We start from the raw sequence: 20899 nt of genomic DNA, 5'->3' as shown, positions 1-20899 counted from the left end.
GTTAACTGTTTATTTTAGGTGCAAATGTCAATTGTCAGGCCTTGGACAAAGCTACTCCATTGTTCATTGCTGCTCAAGAGGGCCACACAGAATGTGTGGAGCTTTTGCTTTCCAGTGGGGCAGATCCTGATCTTTACTGTAATGAGGACAATTGGCAGTTACCTATTCATGCAGCTGCACAAATGGGCCATACAAAGTAAGTGTTAAAAATGGAAAATAAAAATGGTCTCATAATTCAAAGGTAATAGAAATAGATCTTCTGGGCCAGAGCCTTTACCTCCAGGCATAACCCTTGGTATTCCCTTCTCTACTGATCTGCTGGGTGACTAGATCCACCCCCACATTTGTCCCCCTTGCACTCCCAGCAACTCGTAGTCTTGCCCTTTCCTAGTGTGAGGCAGAGTGGCCCCAGGGGCTTTCTCAGGGTGTTAAGTCTTCTCCCTGACTTCTTAAGCTGTGGCTGTACTCTCCCACTCCTTTCCAGTTTTGTCCCAGGCATCTTTAGGTATTGATCTGATGGCTTTATTCAACTTATTTTTGTTACCTCCTTGACCCCAGGAAGGTTTTGAGTTTGTGATCTCTTTTGTGTGGACTGGGTAGTCCTCCACATCTTGAACCCTTTGACTGGACTTCTCTTTGTCTTATTTCAAATTCAACTTGGTACTTTCCCCTGCTTCTATTACTCTTCTTCCTTAGCCAGAAATTCCAGTGAAATTTTTGGTATTGTCTGAAGAGAGAGAGACTTAAAAGTTGGAACTCCCTGAAATTGGGGGTTCCAGGAATCTCAGAAATTATTAAACCTGTGAGAATATGGCAGCCCATCTTAACATAGATTGGTACCAGTTTTTTAAAATATATATTTAAAGTTTTTAGAGTCATACGACTACAATAATAATTTTTATAGCTCTTGTTAGTATTATTTAATTTAAAAAGTAATAGTGAAATGTTCTTGTCTTTAGTATGTATGTATACATAGTAGAAGAGATGCTGTAATTGGGTTATTATGCCACTAGGTGGCATGGTATTTTACTATTTCCTTAAAGATATTTGTAATCATGTTTGTGCCGTGTTGAAGAGTGTAATTTTTCCAACTCATTAAAAAAAAATTTAGTACATTTATTACATATAAGAGACACTAAACAGATTCTTTATTTTAACAAAGTACTTAGGTTTAAAAATTTTGATGTTTTTCTTAACTGTTGATTGTTTATTTAATCATAAATCTTAGGTATAATTATACTCTGAGCTTTAAATTGATACCAAAATCCTCTTGAGAATTTGTCCTCATTTGTTCTCAGTTTTGAGAATTCTGTTTGTCACTGATGATTTCCTTCATGGTGAAATAAAAGTTCTCCTTAAATATTATCTTAGTCCTACCTTACCTAAGGAAAAGTAGCAAAGAGAAAGAATGTTATAAATTCTTAATTTATTCTTAATTTTAAAATAAATCTCCCTTAATATTTAAAGAGCTCATCTTCTTTTCTAAGAATACAATATTTTAGCAGAATTTCTGACTTATTCGTGATGAAAATACTATTCATTTCATGTCACTCACCATCTTAAAAAATTCTTACTGATTAGAAAAATAAAACTTTGGTTGCTACTTTATGAAGGAAAATAACTTGTTTTCTTGATAACAAGTTTATATTTAGTATAATGAAGTTTTTAAAAATTTATTAGATCCTAAAATATCTAATATAAAATTTGAATTTTGGGGAGGAAGGTGGTTGTTGGTGGGAAGGTAAATAATTCGTGAAAAATAAAGGACTGTGTGTTATCTGTTTACTTTTATGGGAACGTTATTTAGCTCTGCTTCAGATATGTTTAAGGATCTTTCTATTAAGCAACAATAATGAGTGTAACATTTCGGAGTATGTAGCTTATAATAATTTACTGTGGATAGAAAATACAACTGAAGACAGAAAGACTTTTTAAAATCAATCAGTGGGTGACTCAAAATATGTGCTGTAGAAATGTCTGCACTTATGTACATATAAAAGCATTATATACCCCTGAATTTGTGTATTTGCAGAATCTTGGACTTGTTAATACCACTTACTAACCGGGTCTGTGACACTGGGCCAAACAAAGTGAGTCCTGTGTACTCAGCAGTGTTTGGAGGGCATGAAGAGTGCCTAGAAATGTTGCTCCAGTCTGGCTACCGCCCAGACGCCCAGATGTGCCTCGTCTTCGGATTCAGTTCTCCCATGTGTATGGCTTTCCAAAAGGAGTATGTATATTTGCTGTATTTTTATTCTGTTTTGCTATTATATGGAGATGTATTTCCAAATGACTTTCTTTTGTGAAGCAATATGTCTTAGAGCTAAATTGGTAACTTAAAAACAAAAAACAGACAAAAACAAAAGCCTTCTGTGATGCGCCTTGTTCAGTCAAACTATAATAAAAGTGAGGTGATAATGTCAGATTTTTTTCCTTCTCTCTTTGGCTCTGGATTATATTTTTGGTGTAGCAATTTTAGAGCATACTTTAAATATATTAAGGTAAATGCAGGAATTCTCTGATATCTTTGGTCTTCAAAACAATTTAAGAATTAAAACAAACTTTAAGTTACACAATGAATAAGGGCTGAAGATTTAATGTATAATGTGGTGACTGTAGTTGATAACACTATTATATAATTGAAATTTGCTAAGAGTACAACTTAAATGCTCTTAAAAAAAAGAGGTAAATATTTGAGTTGATGAATGTTTTCACAATGTATATGTATGTCAAATCACCACATTATATACTTTATCTTACAATGTTATTTGTCCATTGTACCTCAGTAAAGCTGGGGGGCAAAAAGATAAAAAAGAGTTAAAAATATCTTTATCAAGTATGATATTGACCGTGTGTCAGGCTATTTATCATTTGAAATTTATATTTACAAGACTTGTTATGAACCTAAAACAAAACTTTAGTTTTCTAGATGTTCTTGCATTTTTAATGTATTTGGTATGTAGCGTTTATTTCTTTAGGTCACACTAAGTTTAAAATTTTTTTTAAATATTTCTTTTGCTGATCTGTGATGCTCTGAGTAGAATAAATGAAGAATTACTGATAGATTATTGATTAGATTCTGGCCAAGACTTGTCTATAAGACTCCTATGGTTTTAAAATAGACGGTAAGAATAAGGCTATGTGTAAGAAAAGCCATTTTTTTTTTTTTTTTTTTTTTTTTTGTGGTATGTGGGCCTCCCCCTGCTGCGGCCTCTCCCGCCGCGGAGCACAGGCTCCGGACGCGCAGGCCCAGCGGCCATGGCTCACGGGCCCAGCCGCTCCGCGGCACGTGGGATCCTCCCAGACCGGGGCGCGAACCTGGCTCCCCTGCATCGGCAGGCGGACGCACAACCACTGCGCCACCAGGGAAGCCCAGAAAAGCCATATTGAGTAAAACCCATGGTCCATGCAATAATGGAATAAGTTGTGCAGGTAGTTGCTGTTTTTAATGACGCAAAAGAGGTTGCAGGCTTACCTCAAATTTCATTGGCTTTCCTGAATTCACCATTATGGATTGCTAGCTATGACTTAATTTAAACATTTATCAAAAACTTATTTGCGGGCTTCCTTGGTGGCGCAGTGGTTGAGAATCCGCCTGCTGATGCAGGGGATACGGGTTCGTGCTCTGGTCCAGGAAGATCCCACATGCTGCGTAGCGGCTGGGCCCGTGAGCCATGGCCACTGAGCCTGTGCGTCCGGAGCCTGCACTCCGCAATGGGAGAGGCCACAACAGTGAGAGGCCCGCGTACCACAAAAAAAAAAACCAACAACTTATTTGCTAAGCTTTTCAGTCTCTACCATCTTGTAACATTTGCTATGCAAAATAGTAGTTCATTTCATTTGTTCTGAATTTAAGCTTCTACATATACACTGTACTCTGAGTATTTGGGGTTTTGGTTAATCTGAGTGTCTGGGGTCCACTCTATGCATAACTTTCATGATTTCATGGTATACCTCCTTAGGTTTTGTCTTTATAAACAGAGGAGCCCTAATTATTTTAGTTTACCTCACTAGGGCTGTACTGATGACTTTAGTTGATTCATTTGCCTTTCTCTGTACATATCTGTCTCCACTGTATTTTATTATTAGATCAGAATTGAATGTTTTTTAAATAAATTTATTTATTTTATTTATTTTTGGTTGCCTTGGGTCTTCGTTGCAGTGCGCGGGCTTTCTCTAGCAGTGGCGAGTGGGGGCTACTCTTCATTGAGGTGTGCGGGCTTCTCATTGCAGTGGCTTCTCTTGTTGTGGAGCACAGGCTTTAGGTGCGTGGGCTTCAGTGGTTGTGGTGCGTGGGCTCAGTAGTTGTGGCTCGCGGGCTCTAGAACGCAGGCTCAGTAGTTGTGGCACACGGGCTTAGTTGCTCCACAGCATGTGGGATCTTCCCGGACCAGGGATCGAACCCGTGTCCCCTGCATTGGCAGGCGGATTCTTAACCACTGCACCACCAGGGAAGTCCCTGAACATTTTTTTATTTGATCAGAATGTAACGGTTTTTTATAGTTGTATGTCTATGTGTCCAATATAACAATAATCTGTTTTAGTCTTCATCTTACTTTTAGAGGAATATTTTTGGTCCTGGTCATAGCAGCTAAGCTCATGCCTCATCATCTTATAAGTGTAGTTTAAATTAAATGTATTAAACCATAGCAGTACCCCCAAACACCTTAAAATTAATGTTTTTCTGGCTTGAGAAATCAGGTAAATAGAACCCTGTGGAACAGAGGGTATGAGGGGAATCCTGGAGAAGAGAGAGCTGGAGAAGGGGTTCTTTTAATTCTGTGTACAAACCTGCATATGTCCAGAGCCCATCCAAGCTTTGAATGCACAGAACAGACATTGAAAACAAGATTTGAACTATCACCCAAGTCTCAGACCCCTGAATGGTACATTTCATGGGGCCAGACCCAAAGCAGCATAGCAAAGGCTTGAGAACTGAACCAGCAGTCTGTAGAGGTGAAAAAGAAATTGTAGTCTAAACCTAACTAGGTTATATGCCTGCTAAAATAAACAAACACAATCAGTATTATATTCAAAAGAGTACAACAGGACCCAGGCCTAGAGTTTACACACAGCGTTACTATTCATAATGTCCAGGATACAGTCTAAAATGACTTGACATATGAAGAACCAGAAAATATGACCAGTTTTAGAGGGAAAAGACAATTAACAGGTGTCAACCCTGAGATCATCTAGATGTTGGAAATATTAAATAATTGAAAACAGCTATTATAATGGTGCTTAATGAAGTAAACACACTTGAAATAAATGGAAAGATAGACATTTTCAGCTGAGAAATAAAAACTAGAGCCAAATGGACTTTTTAAAACTGAGAAATGTAAAATCTGAAATGAAAAATTAACTGTATGAGCTCCATAGCAGAATGGAATTGACAGGAAAGAGTCAACTTGAAGATAGACCAATATAAATTATCCAAACAGAAGAACAGAGAAGACGACGACTTGGGGGACAAAAAGGAACAGAGCCTCAGGGACCTGAGAGACAGTATGCCTGGGGTTGACATTCATGTCATTAGGGTCCAGAAGGGAGGAGAAAGAGGTGAACTGATAATGGACGAAAACTTCCCAACGTTGGATAAAGACGTAAGTTTTATAGATTTAAGAAGCTCAGTAAACCAAAATAGGATAAACCCAAAGAAAAGCATGCTCACCAATAATCAAACTGCTGAAAACTAAAAAGTAAAGAAGCAACAGTGTGGCGTATGGTGGTCTTTGGTCCCAGACATGAGCTAACAAACTTTGTTTTTTGCTACTCTTGGCAATTTTGCCCTGTAAAATGGCCCTATAGAGCATAACTAAAATCTGTTTTGGTGGCTTTAAAAGGGCTTGTCAGATATTTTCTTTCATGTGGGAACTTGTAATTGGACCAAATGTATTTTTAATTAGTAAGGTAGGTTTTCAGTAAGAAAAGTCACTGGAAAATACAATTTGTTAGTCTAAAGGAAAAAAGCCAAAACGTCAGAATATCTGTTTAATGAGGGTACATTCTCCTAGTCTTTCCAGTTGACTTTTTGTTTGCCTGGGCGCATGGCGGTAGACTTAATTTTTTTTTTTTTTTTTTTGCGGTACGCGGGCCTCTCACTGCTGTGGCCTCTACCGTTGCGGGGCACAGGCTCCGGACGCGCAGGCCCAGCGGCCATGGCTCACGGGCCCAGCCGCTCCGTGGCATGTGGGATCTTCCCGGACCGGGGCACGAACCCATGTCCCCTGCATCGGCAGGCGGACTCTCAACCACTGCGCCACCAGGGAAGCCCCTGCCCATTTCTGTTTGTTTAAAAGAAACCTTGTTAACATGTTGAATTTCCTTTTACTGTGCTTCTTTTTTATCTGGGCCTGTTTCTGTGCACATTTTTGAACTTCAAAGAGCAGTATGATGGAAAGTGTACATGCCTCCAGATAAGGTCTAGACATCGCATTTTTAGTTTTTAAACTTCTCTTTCTCCGTGTCTTATGATTTTCACTCTTATATAATGTGGAATCTCTTAATGTGTCACAATTTGTTCTTGATATTTATGTTAAATGAGAGGGACTACTCTAGGACTTGATGAGTTTTTCCGATTCTCCATCAGGGCTTGAAAGAGAATTTGTATTAAGTGTTAACAGAAACACATGCATATGTCCATGTAGTTTACATTTTAACCAAAGTTTTATCTAAGCCTTAGGGTCTACTCTTCTTGCTCAATGACATATAATAATCAAGGTCATCATAGAGCACTGAAGTTGCTTGAGTTTCTGGAGCTTGTACGTGTATCTGAGACCTTCTTAATATCCTTTGCAGAAGCTCAGGGCATGCTGAGAAAGTTTTATGATCCCCCAGTTTATTTTGTGTTTATTATTCACCATATAAATGGTAGTCTTGTTGGAAAAGGGTTTATAGTGTAGCAGTAGGCAGTTTCATAAGCCTTTTAGGAGTATGCTCTTGTCCTTTCTAACACAAGGCAATGTGATAATTGGAAGAAATTTAGAGTGGGGTTTTCCAAAGTGTGTTTTGTAGAGTACTCATTCTATACATTGTTAATAGATAATACACAGGATTAAAAGGGTTCCTTAGTTATTTAAGTTTGGGAAACATGGGGTTAAGCATTGGTAATTAGATTTCTTTCCTGGAGGGCTTCTAAGAATTTTTCTTATGGTGTTGTGTTTTATGAATTCCTAAGGGGGAATGAATCTACAAAAGTTTGAAAAATTTGGGAACAGAGAATGAACTTTACAATAAATACACTATTGTTCCTGTGTTTACAGACGTTTGGGGCACTTTATACTCTCTTTATTAGGCTGTTTTCAGATTAACTATTGGATCCATTGCTTTAATTCTAAGGGTACTTCTTCTGAAAGGTATCTGGAGGTTGAAGAAAAACACTTGACCATATAAGTTGAAAATTTAAGTTCATCCTGTATTTGTCCTTTTATGAACTAGTGTATTTTATAAAGTGTTTCTCAAATATATTCATTACGGAGCCTTTTTCACATAGATCATTTTTCAGGGACTAGTGTTCCATGGAACATACTTTGGGAAACATAGGTCTGGCCTTAAAATAATTCTCAATTTGACTGTTTCATGAAGTGTTTGGTTTTTATAATGTAGGAGAGATATTTCAGATATTTGCTGTATCATATTCACTGTTAGATTTTGGTTTGATATTATTATCCCAATTCTACCAATTACTAGCTTGACTAAGCTTCAGTTTTTGCATCTAGAGTGGAGATGATAATAAAACTTACTTTTTAGGGTGATTGTGAAGATTAAGGCAAATCTTCCGTGTAACACATTTAACATACCATTTATTCTGGTACAGAATAAATAATAAAGTTTGTTATTATAGAGAATTATGTGCACATGTTCCTTTCACATTTAGAGATGGATGGTTGGTTTATCTGTGGCCTTGTCCTTCAAATTTTCTTAGCATGAGCCACGTGTCTCGTTGGTATATTTGAAACTTGAATAAGCCTCTTGGTTTTGTAGTTTTATTCTAAACAGAAAATAGGTTCTCTAGCTATCTGTAGCACTTAATCTAACAGGGTGCATTTAGGGCTCCCGTTTACCTTTGTATTCTATAGCAGAAAAACTGCTCTTTAAGAGCTAAAGTATCTATGGTTAGGCCATTGATGGTTTCAAATTGCTTGAGGGAAGAGTTCAGCCAGTCCCTGAATTGTACATGTAAACACAGATGCCTTGAAAATTAACAGTTTTCTTGAGAATTATGTATCACATTTGTAATGAGGCAATGTCTTGAGCTTTTCCCACTGTTTACCTACGTGTTTACTGGAATGTGTTCAACAGTCCATATCATGTGTTGATTGATCTGTAGTGGAATCAGCAAGTAATACCTGTAGTAATAACGAGAAGCTAGTTAAATGAGGTCGAAGTAGTTGAAATAAACCAATTATATTGGTTATAACTGTTTAGAACCATCAGTCAGAAGTATCAACATATCCTTTAGCATTTCTTGTAGTGCAGGACTGTTGGCAACAAATTCTTTCAGCTTTCCTGTATCTGAAAGCAGCCAGAAGAAAAAATACATGCATACAAGGCTGTTTTCAAGAACACTGATATGAATGATGGGAGTTTCCTGGAACAAATAGCAATATATGGTAGACAGACAACGAAGTTATTAATTTTTATAAAGAAATTTAAGAATTATAGATTTTTCTTTTCTAATTGCTATGCATATTATTAATAATAAAGAGAATTACCGTTTAATCTTTTAACTGAAGAAAAGAGCACAAATTGGAGAACAAATAAAATAGATTTACAAAAATTTACACGGGGTAGGTGACATTTTACTTATGTATATAGTGTTTTAACTGCTTTAAAACCTTGATTTCAAGTTCTATACATAAGTCCTCAGAAGTAGGAGGTCTCACATGACAATGGTTTAAATGTTTTATGTTTGTTTTCTCTTTTATTTTTATGACTTCATTATTTAGATTCTATAATACTATGATTAATGAAATATTTTTTTTATTTCTAATTATTTAAAATAGCATTAATGCCAGTTTCAGAGGGAGACTAATTTTATTCTTGCCTATTTTCTTTCACAGTTGTCTGTGTAATGAACATACATGTTTATTGAACTTTTTTACAGTTAAAATTATATCATAAACAGTTTTTAAAATGTGGTCACACAGCCATCAGAATTGTAGTTTTTGATGACTGTGTCATATTTTGCACTTACTGTTCCTCTGTTAAACATTTAGGTAATTTCTGTTTTTTAAAAATTTGTTTTTTAAAAATTATAGACAATACTATGGTTAATATATTTGTGCAAATAGGATATAATTTCTTTTTAATTTTGTCTCTTGGATAAATTCCCAGGATTTATGTTCATTATATTATATTTTAATTTGTGTGGTATTTTACTTTACATGTCATTTTATTTTACAAATACTTACATAATGCTAGTTCTGTGTGCCAGAAGGTTTAAGTAACTTGCTCAGAGTCACACAGCTAGTAAGTGTCTGAGCACTCTGGCTCCAGTCTGTGCTCCTTATAACTTTGCTGTGAAACCTCTTTTGATGCATTTTGCCGATTAGCTCTCTCATAAAAGGGTTACACTTATTTTCAATCATTTTAACCACAGCTTAGCAGTATTGGATGATAATTTTTTCTTTTTTAAAGTAACCAATTCAATAGGTATAAAATGATAACGCATTTATTCTGTAAAACTTGATAACGAAGATTAATTTAAAAATCTAAAGCTGTAAGTTAAATTTTTGTTCATTAAAAAAAGTTTTTCTATATGATTGCTTTTTACCATTAGAAATTTAAAAGTAAGAGGGAAATTGACTAAGCTATTGTTGAAGCAAGTGGTATCTTGGAGATTACTAGACTGAATCATCTGTCTTTAGGGACCAGTCACATTGTTTTATTAACTTTGTTTAGCAAGTATTTTGTATTATGGATACTTAATTGTGAAAAAAATCACAATCTGAAAAGAGTTTTCTACTTGTCAATGATAATTTTAAAACTTATTTAAGATAAATGTTTTAAATTCTAAGGATACGACTTGTTCATAGTTGGAAACTAAAAACCATGCAGAATGGTGTAAATTAAAAAGTAAAACCCTCTCTTTCCTCTGGTCCCCTAGTCTCAATCCACTAGACGTGTGAAAATCATCTACTATCCCATTTGTTATTCTTATTTTCCAGTTGTAACTACTATTAACTTTGTAAGAATTATTTTTTAATGTGAAAATCTAACTTCTCTTCTCTTCCCTTCCCTTCTTTTTCCTTCCTCCCTCCCTCCCTCTTTCCTTCCTCCCTCCCTCCCTCTTTCCTTCCTTCCTCCCTCCCTCCCTCCCTCCCTCCCTCCCTCCCTTCCTTCCTTCCTTCCTTTCTTTTTTGTGGTGGAGCTGTGACTTCTTTGGAATTGTGAATATTCTTTTGAAATATGGAGCCCAGCTAAATGAACTTCATTTGGCATACTGCCTGAAGTATGAGAGGTTTTCAGTATTTCGCTACTTTTTGAAGAAATGTTGCCCATTGACATCATGGAGCCACATATCTGAATTTATAAGTTACGCAGTTAAAGCACAGACAAAATATAAAGAATGGTTGCCATCTCTCCTGCTTGCTGGATTTGACCCACTGAATCTCCTCTGCAGTTCTTGGTAAGAAATCCTACCATGTGGACTTTACTCTTTTTGAGTGAGTGTACTACCTTTAATTTCCCCCAATTTCTTGAGATCCCTGTGTTGGGAGGAGGTTGTTATTGTGTGTGTTTTGACTGTGATGGCTGGGTTGGGGTGAAGGAATTGGAGAGGCTGCTAATAGTAATATTGAGTGTAAGGACAGAGTCCTGGAAAAAGGTCAGAGGTGGCTGGAAGGGAGTAGAAAGGAATGGGTGCCAGTGAACCCTCCTGAGTGGGTTATTTCTTCTACTTAGGCCATCCCTCATGCTGCTCTTAAAATGTCTGTGACAGAATGGTTGTAGCTGCTTTGGAGATTTCTAGCATCCCTTAGTCAACTAGATTGAATACTCCTGTCCTATAGCAACTTGTCTACTTGAACTTAGTCTCCCTCAATAAATACTGATTTCTGGAGTAGCTGAGGAAATAACTCTTTATCACAAGTGGTTTCTCAGAAGGGCATCCCCTGTGAGTGATTATATGAAAGTTGAGTCAGAAATTTTCTAGGACAAAAGGGTAAAAACTGTTTTACCAACCTTTTCAAGAGTTATGTGTCTAGATGGACTGAGAAGGTAATTGTAGTGGTGAGAGAACTCTTTTGGCCTGATAATTCGAGTCGAATGAGGAAATAGAGTAAAAGTCTCTAGGAATATAAAGAACATAAAAATTAAATGTATTTTATAAAATTTCAATGAAACATCTAGAAGATTTCTTTTTTGTGCTTCAAAAATTACCATTTACCAAAATAATGTTTAGACAAATACTGAGATTTTGGATTTCAGCAGAAGAGTGCTCTGATATTTTGTTATTTAAATTTTGCTTTTCAAAAGAGGTCCTCCTTGGTATTCATGCAGGCAACACTAGTGGTTCCTACTTGTAAATTTTGTTTGCATTTCTGGGACTCCATCTTCTGCCTGGTGGCTTCTCCATCTGTAAGTGAAGAACATATCTTTGTTTGGCAGGATCCCAGTATCTCACCTTTTTATTATGTCTGCCATAATATAGAAGTCAAGAATTTTCACTAAGCAGAGGTTTTATGCTTAGGACTATCATCCCTTTCTGATACTAAATGTTTCACATATGTGGCTTGTGAGGAAAAACTGCTTTCTGGTAGGTGGTTTGAGGAATATAGAAGTAAAGCAAAGTTTAGATACATGTTCTGATCTCCACTTTACTTTTTGTTTATAGTTTACAGTGGTTTGAGTACCCGATTGTATTTATTTCTGTCTCCAACAGCTGATTAATACATAGTTATTTGTCAAATCACTCACTGTTGCAATTCCCTCTATACCATTTCAATAAAATTTTACAAAAATCCATTGTATTTTTTAGATAACTGAATGAGATATAAAAATTATTGACAATTCATTGAGAAATCTAATTTTTAAAAGTTATTTGTGTATGTTTACTTGTCCTAACAAATCCCCTTTTACATGTGCAGACACATACATAGACACACTCAGTACCGAGATAGAAACGCTCACTAATGAATGCTATATCTAGCTATTAACAAAGCTATTTAAGTACCCTTAACTTTTTACTTAGTGAATTTTATTGTTGTGTCTGGGCTTCTGACAGCTAACAGCAGTTACCCCTCACTGTTCTAGGATTCACTCCTCAAAATGCTACCGTAAATCCAACCAACACGTGAGGTAGCTGTGGGCAGTTCTGACAGTGTGTTCCCTTTCCTCTGTCACTTCACTCAGTGCTTATTCCCAAGACACCCACTTTCTTCTCAGCCATGCTTCTTGTGTTTTTCTACTGAAGATTCTAACTCGACTCCATATTACTTGCCCATTACTTTCAGCCTTCATGCTCCATTCTGGTTTCTAATTTATTTATTTCTTTAACCAACACTTAAAATATTGGCTGATACACAGTAGGTACTATTTTAAGTTCTTTACTATTAACTCATTTAATATAAAACGTAATAGATACCATTATCCATATTTTATAGAGGAGGGAATTGAAGCACAAAGTATTTAACGTACTTGCCCAAGCTCACACAGCTAGTTAGCGCGAGAGCTTAGGTTTGGACTCAGGCTGTCCAGTAGTGTGTCTCATGTCTGTCTTTGTAACCCCTGTGCTATGCTGCCTTAGCCCTGTGTATCCCCAGGGATATGGTAGTTTTTATCACTTAATTTTAGATACCTTAATCCCTTGCCTAACCTAGGGGGATCTGGGCCATCTTTTCTTGCTCTTTCCTACTCCTAAATTAGGAAGAACCTATTCAGGGAAAAAATTAAATGTATCTTCTTTTCCTTTCCTCCTCAGACAACTACATAGACTGCTGGAAGGAAAGGGAATTTGCTTTATCCTCCCAAAAGGCTTTGTAAAATATGCTCTCCCATCTCTAGTTCTGATACAGGGTTCCCTTCCCCCCATGTGACTAGCCCATTTGAGAATTTTTGTGGTAATAAGCCACTGGGTTTGTGTTATATTTATTGAATGTATTAGGATAGAAAAGAGTTAATAAACAGTAAACTACAAATTATTTTGTAGTAAATTGTAAAACCAGCTATTTGAATTGAGAACGCCAGTTGCATACATTTTACTCTGAAGGAGTAACTTTAGTCACTTTATATTCATTAGAAAAAATACGGTGGAAAATTTCACTTTAGCAATAAAAATGCTTAACATGGTCAAATTTTTGCTTACTGATCTTTTATTGAATGAATAAAGCAAGTGTTTACGCTGAATGTGATGAATGTTTTGCTTTCTTTGATCAAATTTACATTCAAAGAGCTGTTATAAAAAAATTATCCTATAAAAATGTCAATATGTTGTTCAAGTGGATTTTGGTTGTATCTTATTTATATAACATGTAAGTCTGTTGCTTAATCTTTGTCATGTAAATTGTAAACGTGTTTCCTAGGTATTGGTTGTCTTAAACAGTCTTTAAAGATGTATCTGGCTGAATAATTGCCTGTCACAATATAATCTGCAGAGTTGAAATATTTTTTCAGCTTTAAATGCAAGACTAGGTTTCCCTCACACCCCCAATGCAGTAGACGAATAATAGAAAGTAAATGTCATCTGTGCATTTAGTTGATTAACTGTCACTGGTTTATGATTGTACAACTGCTTTGTACAATGTAACGGTCAATGTAGTACAGTAACAATACATTTTCAGTGCCATTATCAGCATTGGTAAAATAAACTCAACATTATATTAACTAAAGCTGTGTAAACAGATTTATTTCTTGTGTGTGTGTTTAGATAACTGCACAAAAATGACTTTGTGTTTGGTCACAGTGAGACAGCACATTAAGGTAGAAAAATGAAACCATTAAAAAAGAAACTAGCAACCAGAGCCAAGTAACCTTTGGTGTGGGGTTCCTAGAAAGTGAAGGAAGTTGTTTGCATTTGAATATATTTTATCATTTCACTTATTCTCAGTATTTTCTGATAAATCGTGACTTGACTGAGAGCTTTTTGAGAAGTAAAATGTTTCCCAAAGCATTTGTGCTACAGTTTAAGTTCTTCCTTATATAAGTTTGCATATTAGAGAATTAAGATTTTAGGAAATAATTTTCATACTCTCTAATCAGTCATTTCAAGGATACTTTGACCCTGAATTACGAGAAATAAGTTGTCTTTGAGATGACAGGTTTAGAGTATTATTCAGTTTCTTTACTTCTATTTTTCCCTTCTTTTGTCCTTGCTCAGTAATGTCTCCAAAAAAGCGACCTTGAAAAGAATTTCTGTTTTTGAAGTAATCACCAGAGACCCTAATGATTTTATTTTTCTTCAAACAGTGTGATGGTAGGGGAGTATCTAATTGAGTACAAAATAAGTATCTTGTTAGAATTTAGAGTTCTCTTTAAACTTTGACTAAATTTCATGTGTACAGTTTCAATGTATAAGGCCCACTGAAAATGTAATACTGAAAATTTCAAACCAGTTCTAGTAATATCAAATATTTATATAACATTTTATAGTTTTAAAAGTCTGTTTACTATATTGTCTCCATTATTTTCATGAATAGTCCCCTAAAATAGGTAGGTTAAGTGTTATTCTCATTTTAGAGACCAGGATCTAGGGCTTAAAGAATTTAGGCAACATGTTTGTAAGTAGTAGAGGTGATGTTAGAAATCAGAGCTTTTCTTGGGTCATTGCTCTTTCTATTAGGATTCAAGTGCTTATAAAATTTGGGAAGTCTCTTTTGGGTGGGTTGGTAGGAAATATGACATTATTTTTAAAAAACAGAAGGAGAACTGCTTGTCTTCGACAACTTCTTTCAGTTCTTAAAGACAAAACTTAGTCTGGTATGTCCTTTAGAGCCGTATCTACAATATAATGGGAAAGGTTCTTATAGGAGAACAGTTGTAGTACATCTCTGAGAGCTGGTCAGAAACAAGCCATCTCTCTCATACACTCAGTTTAGGGACAGCTTTGGGTGTTTGGGCTTTATCCTTTCAAGCCTGTTAAATTATGTGTCTCTAAGGATGACCAATCTAGATTTGGCAAGATGGTCCATTTGGGAGGAAATAATGGCAAATCCACTAATGACAATGACACTGAATCTGTCTTTTCTAACCGCTGCTGCTGGGGAATGGGAAGGAAAATTCCTACCCTCTGTAAGAGTAGAAACTCCTTTTGTCATCCATTGGACAACAACATGCACAGTCACTTCAGTTTCCTGTAGCAACTATAGCTGATTTTTCATATCCACTGAACTTGCCTCTAGTTTCATGAATATTTTCTATGCTGCAGTTCTCTGTCTGCCTTCCACATCAAGATGTTGTAAGAATAGGTATGTGGTGTTTGTTTTCAGGGTGAACCTTGGTGTATTTTGTGTCTAATTTTGTGTTAATATCTTGCCAATATAGGATTGACTCAATCAGCGATGACATCCTTATCTTCACTTTGGAGTTTACTAATTGGAGGAGGCTTCCTCCAGCTGTTGAAAAGATGCTCTCTGCTCGTGCCTCAAACTCCTCTTGGGTTCTGCAGCAACATATTGGTAAGAAAGCACAATTTTCAAATACACTTCACTACCTTTTCTTTTCTTCCTTCCTTAGCTATGTTGTAATTTTAAGTGATAAGAGTCATTGGAGAACACATATTAAATTGGGCATCATTTGTATTTTCTTTTTTAAAAAATTTATTTATTTATTTTTGGCTGCGTTGGGTCTTCGTTGCTACGCATGGGCTTTCTCTAGTTGCAGTGAACAGGGGCTCCTCTTCACTGTAGTGTGTGGGCTTCTCATCGTGGTGGCTTCTCTTGTTGCAGAGCATGGGCTCTAGGTGCTCGGGCTTCAGTAGTTTTGGCACGTGGGCTCAATAGTTGTGGCACACAGTCTCAGTTGCTCTGCGGCATGTGGGACCTTCCCAGACCAGGGCTCGAACCCGTGTCCCCTGCATTGGCAGGTGGATTCTTAACCACTGTGCCACCAGGGAAGTCCCCTGCATATTCTTTATGTGGGGAAAGGATGGGACTTTGAGGGGGAGGTCATAGTAATTTCCTTCAACAAAAGTCATATCTGGTTTTATAAGTTTAGCCTAAGGAGCGTATAAAGAATAGCAGGTGTTTACTGATATTTTAATGATATCCTTTTATTTTTAGCAAGGGTTACGCAAACAAAATTGAGTCCTAAAAATCTTGTTAGTAAATATTTAATTTGTGTTTAGAAAAATGCTAAATGAATTTTCCTCTTTGGAGTGTATGTTGATTTGTGTTCTCTATAGTATTTATCATCTCTAAAAGGAAGTATCACCATTCTTTATCATTACCTTTTCTTACTGAATGTATGCCAGTGTGTTGTTAAGATATAACTATGGAGGTGAGCTGGGTGGAAATTCTGTGAATTGATTGATATTTTAAATTACTATTTTAAATTATCAGCTTACCCTCACTTTAAAAAAAGTTTTTAAGCTAGTTAAAAAAATAAATAAAGAGGGTACAGTAGAAGATTTTACGCAAGGAAACCAGATTAAACTAAACTTAATATATGCACAGTGTTTCTATTTACTTATTCAGATTTATTTTAACATATTTTGTTAACCAGATTATGTCTTAAGTTAGGAAAATTATTTCTTCACTGCTATTTTTACATGAAATGTGACTCTTCATAAAACATATTGAATAGGTTTTTAACAAGTGAACTTACACATATGTAGAAATGTCTTCTAATTTCTTGGGAGATTACATTTAAGTAAATATTCTCAATCAAAAAAAGACATTCAGGAAAATATGCTCTTGAACTGAGGTGTATTCAAACTGTCAGTGAGGTTTCTTGTTGAAGAAGAAGTATAATCTGTTTGGAGTCTCTGAGCCTTCCAGAACAGAATTTCTTTAATGATAATGTTAGAAAACTCATATGCATGTGAGAATTGTGTCTGCTTTTGCTAATTATGTATGTGCAGTGGCAGAGAGGAAGTACCTACTTCTTAATTGATAGAATATGGGACAATGGATTTGGGAACAAAAAGTCAAAAAGAAGGAGCATATGCCAAATGGGAAGATTATTGCAACCTATCAATTAGTAAAGATATGTGAGAGTTTACCTTGAAGACTCTAACATATGGCAAGTTTGTCCAGATGAAGGTAAGAATTGTGCATGAGTACATTATCCTGCAGTAGACTAAATCGATCAAGGGCTTCTTGTTTAATTAGGCACTAGGTAGAGCTTGTGTAGGGTAATAATCATCATCTCTTAAGAGGATTTTATTTTGGCTGACAAAAGCCTTTTTCAAAATAATGTAGCTAATGCTTTTCTGGTCTATTTCTCTTGCCAAGGCCTCTTTTCTTGGTTCCAGTCCCATATATCCAACTGACTTTTGGACATCTCCACTTGGTGTCCCACATTCTGACATATCCAGCATTTGAATTTATCATTTTTCCTACAAATCCTGGTGTTCCTTCTGTTTCCTGGTTCAGGATGTGAGGTGGTTTGGGAGTGCTGTTTACCAAGAAAGTGAGTTATCCCTGGCAGCTCTTTGTTATTTGTTTCATCCATAGCAGAGGTTTCAACAGGGGTGATTTTGCCCCCCACAGGGGATATTTTGGATATTTTGGTTGTCACAATTGGTAGGGTGCCATCTAGGGGATAGAGTTCAGGGAGGTTCTGCTAAATATGCTACAGTGCACACGACAGCCCCCCACAGCAAAGTTATCTGGCCCGAATGTCACTAGTGCCCAGGTTGAGAAACCCTGATCCACCTTGACTCTTGCGTTGTCCAGTGTTACAAAGGCCTTTTATTCCTATACCAGGAAGACTTTTTAACCCTGTTCTTATTGCAAACTACTTAGGAAACACTTGTGTTCTTCCTCTTAGTTATATTGGTCTCTCAGAATATTCTTCAGTGGTTCCTCTTCTGCAGGTAATGGGAGCCATTACAATGCTAGATTTTAGTAAGGCTGGAAAGAAAAGATATGCCTGTCTGCTCAGTTGCCTGAGTTTCAAATGGGATTGTGATTCTCTTCCTTTCTGTAGTTCAAGGCTGTCTTGATGTACCCAGCTCCCCTTTGTTCTTCAATTTTCAGGACATTCAATTTCTGTGTATTGGTCATCTGTACTCTCCCCTCCTTTATTTGGATTTTGAGTTGAGGATTTCTAGTAAGCAGAAGCATGGCCAGGGTTTTAATACCAATGGGAGTGAGCGCAGAAAAACAATTCTTTGATTACCTCTCTACATGTATGACAGTCTTGATTTCACCTCACTTTCTCCAGTAACTTATCATGGTATTAAAAACTGCCTTGTCAATATATTTCTTTAAATTTTTTGGAAAAGATGCTTCTTGTGGCTCTGCCACTATTTGTAAGCCCCTAGATAATTTCAGCTCCCTAGCTCCTTTAGGTATACCAATATCTATCCCAAGGGAAAGATTTTCTCCGTTCTTTTCCTAAGCCCTTTTCAAGTCTTGGAGATGCCTTATACTTGCTCGAAATTCTTTCCTCTCCCTTTTCCTCCTTAAGGGAATAGCAGCTTGCCCTGGTAGCTTGTAAATAAAAAAGACAACCAGTCTTGCTGCTCATCTTTTAATCATTAAGTCAGATTTGTCTTCAGAAGTTCTTTTGTGTTAGAAAGGAAATGTATACCAGGTAAAATTTACTGACTGGTTGCAGTTAACAATTTTTTGATCATGTGCCTGTATATACTTCTTAGAAACATCAGTTTAAGCACATGTAGCAATAGACTTCTTAATCAAAAAATTTGCCAGCCCCTGCCCAACTGACCAAGATCAAGTCTAGGTAATTAATTATGTTCTTATGGATAAAAGCACTTGGCTTTAGTTCATCCTGAACCTTTAATGAACAAATATGAACAATTCTATCCAGAGAATTACGTGGATCTGGATCGTACAAAGGATCCTATAATGGCTCCTTGGAACTCTCTTGATCTGTTCATTTCAGTGTTCCTCTGCTTTGTTCTAAACAGGATTTAAAACAGTCTGTACATATAGATTATCACAAAACAGTAAAACAGAAGTTAAAAGTGAAAGCAGGGACTTCCCTGGTGGTCCAGTGGTAAAGAATCCTCCTTCCAATGCAGGGGACGCGGGTTCGGTCCCTGGTTGGCGAGCTAAGATCCCACATGCCGCGGGGCAACTATGCCCACGTGCCCCAACTACTGAGCCCATACGCCTCAACTAGAGAGCCCTCGTGTCACAAACTACAGAGCCCACGCGCCCTGGAGCCCGTGCGCAACAACTAGAGAGAGAAAAAACCTGCATGCCACAACTAGAGAGAAGCCCGCACGCTGCAATGAAGAGCCTGAGCACTGCAACAAAAGATCCTGCGTGCCACAACGAAGACCTGACACAGCCAAAAATAAAAAATAAATTAATTAAATATTTTTCTTTTAAAGTGGAAGCAAAAGAAAAATATGGAGTCAGGGAAAGCTTATCATGGTAATCTGAAACTTGTCTATGGATACTCTGTAAATTTGGCTCTGACTGAGCTCTCTAGTTCTTGACACTAGGTTACAGAGTTCACAAGATAAAACAAACTCATTGCTCAGAAGTACAGATATTCTTGGATGTTGTGATGGACAGTTTCCTAGGCAACATCTTGGTAGCCGTGGCTTCTTGGAATTTTATGTTACCAATTTCAGTGTGGACTGTTGCTGTCATACCAAGGTATAATTCAATAAAAGTAGTTCTTAAGTGGGCCCTGGTTCTCAGGTCTCTGTTGCTCTGACTTGACCAGGGCTAGATTTATAATATCTGGAGGGATGGATGACCTGTGTGCACTTTTGAGCAGTTCTCTCTAAATATTGTAACACTCCACTCAATTTTTAATAAGTAGTAGTGAGCAGTGAGTTCAAAATTAGACTACCTAAGAAGTATCAGAGTGTAGCTATTTTGTCTTGCAGATTGAGTTGAGAACATATTTTTAAGAGACAGTTGATCTTAAAAGCAGAGGTAAAGGGCTCCCTGGTAGCTCAGTGGTTAAGAATCTGCCTGCCAATGAGGGGGACACGGGTTCGAGCCCTCGTCCAGGAAGATCCCTTATGCCACGGAGCAACTAAGCCTGTGCGCCACAACTACTGAGCCTGCGCTCTAGAGCCCGTGAGCCACAACTACTGAGCCCGTGTGCCACAACTACTGAAGCCCGCATGCCTAGATCCTGTGCACCGCAACAAAGAGTAGCCCCCGCTCGCCACAACTAGAGAATGCCTGCATGCAGCAACAAAGACCCAACGCAGCCCAAAAAAAAAAAAAAAAAAAAGAACCCCATTAGTAATTACCTTTCATCTTTAAAAATTGAGCATGTGACCTTCTATTTGTAGAATAGGACACTTTGACCTCCCAGATACTAGCCATGTTATGGCTTAAGCGAATCGTGCCTTGATTAGCAGTGTCCTGCAGGCTGCCCTTATTACTGGATTTAAGAGCCAAGCTTTTTTTTTTTTTTAAGAGAAATTTATAGTTAACTTAAAATTTTAGTAAGGTTCCATCTGCCCATTTATAATTTTATTTTAGCTTCACACAGCCTCTTATACATCCAAGTGGTGGATTTTATTTTTTGTTTGTGTCTGTGTGTATGTGGTGGGGAAATCCTTACTAAACTAGGTACCAATGAGTTGTATCCACATTTGCTGGGACATTTTGCTGGTAAAGCTGCTTTGATTTTGTCAGCAATCTATTGGTAAGCTAAGAGAGGAGAAAGTGTTGCTCTAGAGCAATTAAAACAATTTTTTTAAGTGTCTTAGGTATTGGGTCACCAATATTTGAAAGCCCATTTTACTCTTCCCATATATGTACGTTAGATACATGTGCTGGCAGACCCCTGGGACAGCTAT

At 36.9% G+C, this 20899-nt stretch overlaps 1 protein-coding gene across 3 annotated transcripts in view; it reads left to right on the top strand.

Moving 5' to 3' along the window:
- ASB3 (ankyrin repeat and SOCS box containing 3) overlaps positions 1–20899 on the top strand; it is a 90884-nt gene that overhangs the window by 57149 nt on the left and 12836 nt on the right. For all 3 annotated transcript variants that reach the window (XM_024118572.3, XM_024118570.2, XM_055089175.1), the window contains 4 exons: positions 19–196; positions 2033–2230; positions 10373–10630; positions 15481–15614. In XM_024118572.3, coding sequence (XP_023974340.1) covers positions 19–196; positions 2033–2230; positions 10373–10630; positions 15481–15614 — 768 coding nt within the window. The remainder of the gene's footprint in view (positions 1–18; positions 197–2032; positions 2231–10372; positions 10631–15480; positions 15615–20899) is intronic.

The sequence above is a fragment of the Physeter macrocephalus genome, chromosome 12, assembly GCF_002837175.3.
Source record: "Physeter macrocephalus isolate SW-GA chromosome 12, ASM283717v5, whole genome shotgun sequence".
Classification (NCBI taxonomy): domain Eukaryota; kingdom Metazoa; phylum Chordata; class Mammalia; order Artiodactyla; family Physeteridae; genus Physeter; species Physeter macrocephalus.
Note: the sequence above shows the minus strand (reverse complement) of the source record. Positions and strands in the feature narration are given on the sequence as shown.